The sequence below is a fragment of the Calypte anna genome, chromosome 11, assembly GCF_003957555.1.
Source record: "Calypte anna isolate BGI_N300 chromosome 11, bCalAnn1_v1.p, whole genome shotgun sequence".
In the NCBI taxonomy this organism is placed as follows: domain Eukaryota; kingdom Metazoa; phylum Chordata; class Aves; order Apodiformes; family Trochilidae; genus Calypte; species Calypte anna.
This window is the reverse complement of record NC_044257.1, coordinates 3,659,287-3,671,922: the sequence shown is the minus strand read 5'-3', so window position 1 is coordinate 3,671,922 and position 12,636 is coordinate 3,659,287. Positions and strand designations below refer to the sequence as shown.

Here is a 12,636-nt window from a genome sequence, read left to right as displayed (position 1 = left end):
AGTGAACACTGGAATATCACTAACAGCCTGCCATCTTGCCTGGCTCCATTGAGGTTTTTAAACACAATATTCTCTTCTCTGACTTCAACTCTACCCGCTGTCAGGCTCCATTAGGCATAACAAGATCCAGACAAAGTCAAGATTAAACAACTTTTTTATAAAATCCAATTGAGGACTTTCTTACCTTGAGGGTGCAGCTGGTATTACATTAACCAGATTGTGCACACTTTCCATGCAAGAACTAAAGGCATATATATATATATATATATATATATGCACAGTGACTTAATTCTCTTAGGAAATAAGCAGGATCTTTCTAGATTCCTCCCACTATACTCTTCATGATCAAGCTCAGCTAATTGTGACCTTGTGGGGAAAAGGGTGTTCCTTAACAAGGCCTTATTTTTCCAGAAGCAATATGTGAGTGCTGTTGTCTAGCCTAGGAAGTCTGTGCAGATTATTAAGGCAGTAATAGTCACGTGGAGAGAGGGGAAACAGGTTAAAAAGCTCCTTACTGGCCAGGCTACAGCTTCAGCTCCCAGACTACAGTCCCAGAGTGGTGGAATCAAGGAGGAAGAATCCCCCCCCTTCAGCCATCTTCTCCTCCTTATAAGTACCAGGGAATGGGACAGAGACATCCCCAGTGCTACCTGGTGAGTCTGTCAGCAGGATGGCTACAGGGCTCTGCAGCTGGGAGGTGAAGCTCTCCTTATGCTCAGAGCAGAGCTTGTCCTTTATTTCCTATGGGAGAAGGGGTGTGTAGTGGGTGTGTAGGCTCACAGGGGGAGTGTGGGCAAATTTGGGGGCACTGCATAGAATGCGGGTGTGTATTTGATGCACTTGGTGGCTGTGAGTGATGGGTGGCATGAGGAGTAGGCAGCAATGTAGCTGCGCAGGAGTGCAAAACGTGGGTTGTTCTGCAAACAGCAAGTGTATGTAATGACTGTGCACAGGGAAAGTACTTGCAGCATGTATGGCATGAAGTGGCATAAAGAATAGAAAAAATGGTGTTAATGTGGCATCTTCAGAGAAGATGAGCACAGGAATCCATGAAGTAACTGAAAGAGAACACACAGGCTGCATGTTCTAAGCATCCAGGTGCTCTGAGGCAGTATGGCCACTGCTCATACACTTCACCCAGGTGAGGGCTTTAGGAATCAAGTCACAGCTTCAGTCTTGAACCAAGACTTTTTTGTGAAGACAGAAAATCTGCAGCTTGTCTGTACCTGCCTTACCAGCATCTTTGTAGTTTGTGGTCTAAAGAGAGGAGGGGAAGATGCTGGTACCTGAGCTTTAACTCTGAGCTGGGATTAGTTTTTACATTCCAAGTCTGAAGAGGAACCTGGTATTACTTGTGACCTCTGACTAGCACCTTTTCACATATTATAATGCTGTGTACTCTGTCCCACCAGGGTGAATAAGAGCAGTAGGCTGTAGCACTGCTGAGAATCCTCTGTGATCTGACCTGTTCATACTGATGCCAGGCAGAAGGGAAGCTATTTAACACTGAGGAAAAGGATCCAGTTTCTGCCTTTTGTGCTTATATTTTAAACTGTGACATTCCTGTAATAGGCATTGAATGCAGAGCTACTGCTCACAGCTCTAACAGGAACAGCCCCTGAAAACCCCTTTCTGCATCTGTATTTATCCAGCTTTTGGCATCAATCACTGTTTTACTGCCAGCTAATTCTTTTATCATTTTACACATAAAAGACCCCAGGTCCCATCTGGAACAGAAAAAAAAATAGTTCAGGTCCTGCAAATACTTCAACCTGACAAGTGAATCCTACAAGCCCACGCTTTCCAGGAAATTAAAATCTGGGCATCCATCAGTCCTGGCATAGAAATATCAGCAGTGTCCATCTCTGCCACGCAGCCCTGCATCCCACCAGGTTCTGATGTCAAAAACCAAATTTTGCAGTTTAACTAAAGCCACGCTAGCAGGCAGGGGAAAGCTGCCTCCGTACTGCAGCTGAGCAGGGAAAGAAAGGAAGTGAGCAAACCAGCTCAGCTCTACCTGTTGCCTGCTAACAGCACTTTCAGACTGCTTGACCGGGAATGCGTATTTTGCCTCACGGAAGCAGCAGCTCCGAGAGCCCCGCAGTTTGGGGCAGGACAAGCCCTGACCGCCCCAGGCGACCCCGCCGCCGGTGGGCAAGGTGCAGCGCTGAGGCAGCGTGGGGCTCCTGCCGGCTCCGCTCTCCCTGGTTCCTCCGGCTGACGGAGCGGGTCGGGAGGCTCCAGCTGGGTCTCCGCGGGGCCCCGAAGGCAGTGGTAGGGGCGAAGTGTCTGCCCCAGGTGCGGCCGCGTCTGGGCTGCTGCCGGCCCGCTCCCCCGCGGAGGAAGGGCTCTCCCCGGGGGCACCCCGGTCCCCCCTCTCCCGCCTCATTTGCATGGCTCTTATTACGGCCGTGCCTCGCTCCTGCCGCGCTGACACCGGGCGGGCTGGAGCGCGGAGTCGCCTCCAGCGGGAACTGCGCTTCCGTCAGCTGCGCTCCCGCCGCGCCCGGCTCCCCCTCCTCAGCTCCGCTCTCTCTGGATGTTTAAGGCAAAGATGAACAAACAGATCCAGCCCGACCGCAAAGTGTCGGTGGTGGCCCCCTTGCCGGAGCGCTCGGGGCCGCCGCCGCCCCCGAAGAAGGACGTGGAGCTGATCCTGGTGAAGGAGCACAACGGGGTGCAGTACACCAGCAGCAGCCTCCTGCCCGCCGCCCCCGCCCCGCACTACGGCGCCCAGGACAGGGAGACCTGGGGCAAGAAGATCGATTTTCTCCTCTCCGTCATCGGCTTCGCCGTGGACCTGGCAAACGTCTGGCGATTTCCCTACCTCTGCTACAAAAATGGAGGGGGTAAGAGCACCGCTTGCGAGGTCCTAATCCCCCCCGACCCCAGCCTCCCCGCCCCGGCCCCACAGTCGCATCCCCCTGATCCTTCCCGGAGTTTCAGGGGGGAAGCCGAGAGCCGACGCTCGCCCCGCTGTGCCCGGGAGCGGTGTCGGATGGCGAAGGGAGGAGCGGCGGCACCCGGGGCTTTGCCCCAGCGCTGCCCCGCTCCGCCAGCCGGCACCGGGCACCCGCCGCCGCCCCGGGCCCGCATGGGTCGCCGCTCCCCACGCAACTCCGTCACGGTAAGGATGGCTCGCACACCCCTCGGAGTTTAACTTAGTTTTGAGCACAAACGTATTTGCCGCCTACTGCAACTTCAGCCTGCTGAGCACTTTTTTTTCGTTCGCAAAAAACAGCATCAAGAAGAGGGGGGAGGAGGGAAACACACCAAAAATGCCTGAGCAGAAAAACGGCACCTAGAAAAATCAGCTCCCGACCCCTGAGAGGATTCTGTGGGGCAGTTTTAACGTGGGATCAGGTTTTCTGTCCTCCACTCTATAACTTGGGGGTCCTTTCTCCATTCTCCTCCCCACTCTGCCCCCCAAAGAAGGCAGGAGCCCTGTTACAAACAAAACCTCACCTCCTGCACAGTTTGGCAATGACGGCGACCACCAAACAAAAAACAACCAAACAAAAAATCCACACAATAGTTACAGTTAGCTCAGACTGTCTGGCACACCTTCGGTAAGACCTTAACTCCATCATCCCTTCTCATCTCCCTGAAATACTCTGTGTTGTCAGTGCTGACTCCACGCTGTGATGGAGTAACACCATCTGCAAGCTGGGCAGGTGCCTGGGGTGCTCTCAGATCCCACACAGGGAGAACAGACCCTGCCTAGCAGATGGAGAACTGTTTGTGGGAACGGGGAAGGATACAGGGAGAAGAAGTGCTAGATAGAAAGTATGTTCCTTAAGATAGTTATGTATGTCTTGATAATGTGGCTGCCTGGTGAAAAGGCTACTGGTTCACAGTGACAGCATGCAATTCTTGCTTCCTCTGAAAAGAAGAACACAGGATGGGAAAATCCCTATCAGTTACAGTGTAATTACATATATCACTGATACTTAACAGGATACTAGAAAGGGCTGTTACAGAAACACTTGTTCTAGTTTGGCACCTCCAAAACTTCTGAGAGGAGTCAGAAAATATCTCTGCTCACCACCCAGACAGGCTGAAGAAAGTAGTTAGTACTGAAAAATAACCTCCATCCTTACTTCATTATGTCCCAAAATAATCCTAGCAATTCCCATTCCAACAGCAGCACAATGCCTCTGAACCCAGCAGGCTTCTCCAGTGTCAGATGCAGGTGCAGCAGCCACACAGTACACAGGCACCATTGCCAAATCTCCTGGTCTTCTGACAGTTTTTAGGGAGATATATTCCCTTATCTCACATTGCACAAGGTGACACCCAGAGTGCTTGACCTCTTTTCTGTCGTATTTTGGGTCACTTAATTTCCTAACCTGCTTCCTCTATAATTTGCTGCTAGTTCAGGCACAAGAGCTAACAGTCTGCAAGTCTCTTGTATTCAGTTTTGTCTCCATGTCTTATGTCAGTTCAGCCCAAGAAACCTGGGTATCCTTTAGCAGGGAGAGACAGCTGCAAGAGGCACCTTTCAGTGAAAAGTTTGTACCAATTCCTCCATCCCAGCAAAGTGAAATCAGATCTTTACAAGCAAAGATAGCCCATAGAATGACTGAGATCTGCTTACTGGTACAGGGATTATAAACACTTTTTTATTTTGCTCTTCAACAGTATGAACCATTTCAATCAAACCCTAGGATATAATTCCCAAACAAACACATAGTATAACAACATCCTTTACAGGCATGTAATAGACTTAAAATGAAAGATGGGATAATTCTGATGGTAAAAACCCATCAACAATGGGTTTTTCCTAAGCAGGTCTTCCCATGGAGCTGAGATGAGCTGTAGCTAGTAGGGAATAAGCTTATTTTTAAAACTTGATTGTGTTTGGCTTAAAGAAGTTTAATAATATCTCTTTTGAGATTGTATTTCTTTTTCTGTGCTTTTTGATAGAGTATGGCCATTTGCATATCAGTCATGAAAGAACTTCAGGATATACCCTGTGCCAAGAAGTGGGAAATGGAAATATAGCCAGGGACTGGTTACCATATCTCTTCCTTCTCTCTATTTTCTCTATGCTATCTTAAAAATTTTCCATCTATTACATCTCATGTTTGGCATATATAAATTCCATTTAGCAGAAACTTCTGTAAGAGATCAAGCTCTAGAAGTACCAAGTTTCAAGCCAGTTCTGTCCCTTTTCTCTGGGTCAAGCTGGGTTTGGGAGTTTGTTCTGTGGGCAAATTTTCCTACCAGACCAAAGAACATGAGGCAATGGGCAGAGCTATGGGATATTGTTGGATCTCGTTCCTATCTTTCCAGTCCCAAATCACAGATACTTTTAAACATCTTTTTCATTTTTTTCTTTCTTTCCCCCACACTTCTACTACAGACAGGAACCTTTCTGGCACTAGAACAAGTTTTGCTATCTCAAAAAGAATAAACCAATGGGTTTTGTATAACTGCTGACTTATGTATCTCTATACAGAAGATGAAATAAAGTACTAGTAAAGACAGACAAAAATTAATATCATTATTTTAGCAGTTTGCCTGGACTGCTGAGCAAGCTAAGGAGACAAAATCAAGTGGCATTTCTCTACTTGTATAGCATGCTTAGACTCGCTCTTTAAAGAAGTTTTACAAGGTGCTTATAACAGGGTTATAGCTTGCCTTTTGGTATTTATAAGGACCTACTACATAATGGAAGAAAAAAAGAAACAGATCAAACTTGAATAGGGCTACATGTACGAAGTAAATCACTGGAAGGAAAAGTTTTCTTTTTTATTCCTCCCTGAATTTCTCTTTTTTCTGAAAGCCTCAGCAATTGCTCAGCCTCATTAATTAACTGGAGCTGTCTTCAGTCAAAGATAGTCAAATGTAGGTTACAAACTTATGTATCCACAAATACATTTTTTTAATTGATACAAAATAGGCAGTAAAAAGGAAGCATTTTGCAATACGGGAAGTCCTACACCACTAAGTTATTTTAACAATTGTTTTCAACATAGCTTGCTCTACCTAGAAAAAAGAAATTATGTTATCCTTCCAAAATCTACACCCTCAAAGGCTTTACAATTGCTCCTAAATGTAAAACAAAAGCACCAAGGACGTGGAAGTGGTAGAAAATGGCACACACACTCCCCTTAATATCTTTTAAAAATGTGATGTGGGTGATGTGTGGACTGTTATACTCCTAAGACTGGCTGTGATTAATTCAAGATGTCAGCAGACACACTAAGGGCCTTTCCATGCTTCCAAAACCAGACAGGTTCTCAATAAAGCATGGCAACTCACAGGGACTAAAAGGAGCGTATAAATACATTCCATATTCCCTTATTCAAAGCTGAATTTTACAAGGACATGGAAGTGTAATAACATCCCTACCTTCTTAATAACCAAATCCTTCAATCTCTTTCTTTGATAAACTCCGGGGAAATTTACTGATTAAAAACCAGGCATTCAAGCTTTTTGTTAGATCTTCAACTTCCACATGTACAGAGCTCCCAATAGTTGCCTTCAGTGAGTTCCACAAGGCAAACACCACCCCGTGGTAGTTATTACAGACTTTTTGAGTGACAGCATCAGTGTCTGTTTGGGTTTTTTAACAAAAAAAATCTATTTCTATTTTAACAAGCTTCCAGCAAAAGCTAGACAGTAAGGAGCATAGAGCAGCACTGAAATGCTGAATGAATAGCCAGAAACATCTGTGTTTTGGGAGTAGCCTGCTGAGAGACCCCAATGGGACTTCTGCACAAAGATAGATGGCAGAATGTAACCCTTATGTGAACAACTCTCATTTTAGAAACATTCTTCTGCTATAAAAAAGAAAACCCCCAATCTTCAGTAAGATCTGAAAAGCTAGAGCATTTATTGTTTTGTATCAGTTACCTACTTCCAGAGGACTTGCCTGCCTTGCAGTGGCAGTGGCAGATGCAGTGGCTGTGTTAGACTATGAAATGGGACATAAAAAACAGTTTAGAAGGGACAGAGGGGATGACACTTTGCCCTCACCAACTTCTTGGAAGCAGGATATGGCCACTATGTGCTCTAAACTACTTTATAAGATAGAGATGATCTGTGCAGATTTTAGAATTCTGCAAGTGCTCATCAAGCAGATGAGGCAACACTCCATAAGGGGGGAATGTCAAACATCCCCTTGTCAGTTTGATTAATCAATAAATATCACAACTCATATGTATTTCACTGTTCCTCACAACACAAAGGCAAAGCACTGTTTGCAGCAAATCACATACTTTCTGCACAGTCCTTTGTGAGAGTTTCAAGGATCAGGTTATGTCACTGGAGAAATCATCAGCGACCATCACTTCTACTGAGTATTCTCACCAGTGCCATATCCTCATTGGAACTCACTTCTGGCAAGAGCCCATTTTTCTTTTTCCAAAAAGAGACTCCCTAGCTTGTAAGATGCTGTTAAGTGACCAACATCAATGTACACAGAACAAGTCTTTGTAACACACCAAACCTTTGAAGTGCTCCCCAGTTCTGTAAGAGACTGTGCTGGAGGGTTATAGAATAAGAAGAGTATTAAAATTAGACTCACATCAATTTAGGGAAAGATTTAGCCTGATATTTGGATTACATCTCAAATTTTACTAATGCCAAGTGAAGTTGAGTAATGCCTAACATAATTAACTGAGGTGCTCAGTGGGGGAGGATGATGCTCAGTCTTAGTTAACAAAGCCATTGTAGTTTTTGTGCAAGATACTTTTAGTATTCATGTTCTTTTTTGTTTCATTTTCCTGCATAGTCATGGGCAAAATTAGTAACTCCCATTGAAAACCAGGGAAAAATAATTTACTAACATAAAGTACTCTTTTTGAAAGCCAAAGTATTTGCAAGGTCAGCCATGCTCAGCCTGCTCCTTAGGAAGCATGTAGTTGTTGGATTAGTTGCTGGAGACTTAATGCATCCTAAGAATCAAATTAAGTTTTTATGAATTTACAAATAGCTGCAGATTAATATTTTAACAGTTTTCTAGCTATCATAATGTACATTTATCTCCTCTGAAGCATCTTTCAAGTGTTTTTAGACCACAGTCTTTCTAAAATAAATGGTTTGCTTCACAGAACAGTTCACCAGTAACCAATACAATTTAAAACAGAATTATATTACCTTTTATCCTAATGCTCCCTTTCCTATTCATACTTCCATAAGTTGTAATGCAGGAGTGAGCAATCCACAGGTACCAAAAAGGGCATTCAACCAAGCTCAAACATCTCCAAACAGGGCCAGTACAAGGTCTGGAGCTGAGAGCTGTCACATACTGAGAATGCCACCTGTGAAAGCATCACCTGCCCCAGGGCCAGAAGCCTGGCAAGCAGACTGCTTCCCCCAAAGCAAGCTATATGCACCTCACCTTTCTAGGAGGCTCTGTCCCCGGCATTCTGCCAAATGCCAGCAAATTTAATCACTGTTTTGAGAAATAATATAACCTGGCACTTCATATTTCAAAGGTGGATGACCTTTGCCTTCTAATATCAGGGTTTACATTCCAAAATAGCATTGATGGTGATGATAACACATCACCTTTGAAGTAATCTCACTGCAAAGCCTACGCCAGGAGTTTGACTCATCAGTCAATCACAGCCTGATTTAGTGATTTTGGTTTCCTAATAAGGGGGTTTCAGTTCCCACCAGCACATCAAACCAGTGACCTAAACCAGGTTAAACTGTTCTGTTCATCTCACCGTGGCTGTGAGCTTTGGGATTGTGTGACACGAGATGGGACTCCTAGCTAAACACCTGGCTGAGAGAAGTTACTTGTACCTGAAGTCTAGCAGCCCTTAGACTGACAATTTTATAAAGGTTCTAGACACACATAATCATAGAAAGATTCTACACTAGATTCATGGTATTTATTCTGAGGTTACATTGTTCTGTGGTTAATACAGTGCAAGCAAAGCATACAGAACTGCTCTAAGGGGCACTCCAACCAGTTACCAAACTGGTTTTCTACCTTTGCTCCTCCATGTTACCAGAAAAATAAAAAATCTGATGTGAACCAAATGAGCTGTTCTGACAAAAGCAAAGATGCCTCTTTCTAAGCATGCTAAATATACACATTTTGATTACCATTCTGAAGTAATTTATTGTAAAGTGAGAGGAAGAAAAGATACCAAGTAGTAAACTTAGTCCTGTTGTTTGGAAATTTAAAATCTCTGTTTAAGGTGTCCCCCCCACACACCTTCATAGGCCCTTGTATGCCTCTCTCTATTCTACTAAGTCTGAAGGACTGAAATATCCCTAGAAAGCCATTCCAATAGGATATACATCCCTCCAGAAAAGGAAATTCTATTAAAAACAGTCACAGGAGTTTCCTATAGTTTGCCTTAGGTTTTGGGTACTCATCCAAGCAGAAATAACAAACACTTAAGATTTCTCTGTTTCTCTCACAAGTTTTCAAGCTCTTTATTCAATTCACTGGGAGCAATGGAAAATCCAAAGGCCACATCAGGAGTGCAGCAGTCAACAGCCCTTCTTTACTGAAGAAACCAAACTATCTCTAAGGAGACTGAGACATAGTTTACATGGCTTGGGGGCAGAATTCGCCTTTAATATTTTGGGAAAACTTCACAAACTTGTCTGTCAATTCAATGAATATGTGAATACAGATCCAGCAGTCTAAAGATGTTATTTCAAGACAGTTCCTTTCTTCCCCATTGATACAAAACAGAACATTAACACAGCTCCTTACACATGAAGTCAGAGGGAACACACAGCTTTAGCAAGTGTTCAGATACACTGTGAGGGAAATGATGATTAACACCACAAATTACTGAACCTCTTGCTGTAAATTAAAATGGAAACAAATGGTTTAAAGCATTCTGAGCAGTTCTGAGAAGAAACAGCAAATAGCTCACACCTTCAATTCTGTTATGCCTAATGGGAAGCAAAACAGCAGCTCCCAGTTCTGCAGCCTTAGTCCCAAGTTAACCAATTGACTAAATAGTTAAGAACCATAGTATGACTTTAATATGAGTTTGCACTGTAAGCTCCACAGCTTTTATAAACATTGTAATCATTAGATGATGTTGTACCTAACTGCCCTCATCACTATCATAAAGGTAAACTGTAACCAAATAAATTCTATGCTTAGAGATATGTATATAATAAAATACTGTAATTCAGGAGGCAGGAGACAAATTTAAATGGAGTCTCTTTGTAACAGAGTTCTGGTTTTTTAGTACTACCTTGTTCTCAGTAATGCTGAATAATTCCTGTTCTCATAGAAATTTTGTTGAGATACCTGTAGCAAAATTCAGCATCTTCTGTATAGAGTCAACATACTTAATTTCAGCTATACAGTATCTGAAACCTTCAATCCATAAAGAGGGAAGAAGGAGGTGGAGGGAATGGAAGGCAGACACTTAAGTTCTTTGAGACATATTCTTCTTCATGAATACCATAGGAAAAAACCCTCTGGAGTACTTATCAAAGTTATCCTTTGTTTTATTTTCACTCTTCCTTCTCCTTTCCCCTGCTGTCTATTTAAATGTTTTGTATTCTCTTAATGAGGCCACAAAGGTGACAGCACCTTGAGAACGAGGGTCTAACATTCAGAAACACAAACTGTAGGAAGGAGGGCAGGCTACCTAAGCCATGCACTTCTTTACACTCATATCCATCCAAAGCACGCTGCCAACTTGCCAGTGCTCAGAATTCTGTGATAACCAATTGCTAAACAAAATTCAGAGAGGGCTGGGCAGGCAGTTGTCTTTTGCCAGCCCATAAATATTTTTTATGACCAGCATTCTGATTGCTGGTGTACAGTAAGAAATGTTGCCCTCATCGTACAATAAGCCTTTTTATAGAGGGTGGTAATTTTTCCAGTGCTTCTACTTCTTTTCCTTCTACTCCAAGGCTTCAGGAACACAACTACTAACTTCCAGAAGTGCAAATGATTGCAGGAGCTGTGCTTTTAATATAGCTATTAACTGTAGTTTGGCTGGTGTTTTAGGATATACATTCATTTATGTGTTCAAACCAGGATCCAACATTAATCAGAGCAGTGGTGTGAGATTACACTGCATAAAGCCCTTCCTGAACTGCTTTGTTACAAACTGCTTCCCTAGAACAAAGCCAGCATCAAAAGACCAGTCCTGGCTTGATCCTGTTCCACTGAAGTAAGCACACAGAAGCTGTGTTTTCAGCAGCAAAAGAATTTTACTCCTTTGTATCATTACTTAAGAGTTGGAGAAAAATCTTGCATTTTTCCCAAGCACTGCAATTAGTGACAGAGTAGAAAGCTGTCTTACTACAGCAGCTCTCTCCTCAGTTTAAGAAACACCTTTTGTGGCATCGATGAACAGGTAACTGCATAGCATTCCTCTTGGATGAATGCTGCACAACTGGGGGAAGCCACTGATTTTCTGGCCCATCTGCAGCATGGAAGATAACACCCCACCTGATTGCCTTGCTGGCCATCCAAGCTAGCTATTACCATGGGCAGAGCATATGAACTGAAAAAAGCAGCCACATACTGTGTATTTTATTTTTTGCTAGCTACTTACAATTTATTCTGCACCTTAGGAACTACGTGTACTGGAATAGCACTCTTCATTTATTTAACTTTTATTTCTTTCTCTCTCTTTTCCTCTTCTATAATCAAGCACCTCTTGCAATGTCTATCGTGAAGCATACCACAGGTGACATATATATAAGATCTGTATCTCGAAGAAAAGTATGATAGCAATTCCAGTCAAATTTCAGGTTAATAAAAAAAGGAGGAGGGGAAGGACTTTCTAGTCCACCACTCTACACAGCAGAATAATGGAAAACTTTTCTCAGACCACAAGGTGGAGCAGTAGATCCTCATAGATCTCAGTAGGTCCTGACAATGTAACAGCAAAGTAACTGCATTTAGAGAGAAAAAGAATTACTGGAGGACATGACAGGGTAGCTTGCGACTTTCAAATACAGAGCTGCCCAACAACAGCGATGATTTTTCCCAATCAGGTAATTCTTGGATTTCCTGATTGATTTCATTTATCAAGATGTTATAGAATTGGCAGTTTTTAGGGATGCCTAATTCACATCAAGAAGTTTGTCAGCATGGCCACAATGACAGCAAGGAGAAAATCCATTGGTAAGCAGTTGTTAGTCCCTGAACACAGAGTGAATGGAATGATGGAGATACCATCCCTTCACCCCATGGAATGAAACAATTCTTCAAATGCTAATATTAGGAAGTTCTGTGCAGTTCCCTCAAAGGATTTCCCTTTGGAAAACAAACAAACTCCACACAGATTTTCACTACCATTCTACAATAACCATGCTTATTTCTTTTCTTCTCCAGTGCTAGTGTAACCTTCCTCTCAGCAGGTCTCAGTGCCTTGCCATCTTGGCAGAAGCATCATTATTTTACACCACCAGTAACAGAAAGAACAATTCCGTATACTGGACTGTGGTATTAGAAATTTTGAGGCTAATTGTTACAAAAAAAAATCAAGTTGACAGCTTAGAAGCTACTCAAAAGTAGCATCTTTGCTGCATACTGTTGGTTAGTGTGCAGGACTTCATCTGCCTCCACATGTCCAATGAGACTGATGCCAGAAGAAAGCTCAGATGAGGGGTGATTAGAGCTGTACATAGGCATCTTATTTACAAGATTTATCCCAAAACTAAGGAATAGTTTGTGCTGGG

At 43.3% G+C, this 12,636-nt stretch overlaps 1 protein-coding gene across 1 annotated transcript in view; it reads left to right on the top strand.

Moving 5' to 3' along the window:
- Nucleotides 1–623: 623 nt before the first annotated feature.
- SLC6A2 (solute carrier family 6 member 2) overlaps nucleotides 624–12,636 on the top strand; it is a 63,540-nt gene continuing 51,527 nt past the window's right edge. Inside the window, exons 1-2 of the mRNA XM_030457707.1 lie at nucleotides 624–653; nucleotides 2,549–2,849. Coding sequence (XP_030313567.1) covers nucleotides 624–653; nucleotides 2,549–2,849 — 331 coding nt within the window. The remainder of the gene's footprint in view (nucleotides 654–2,548; nucleotides 2,850–12,636) is intronic.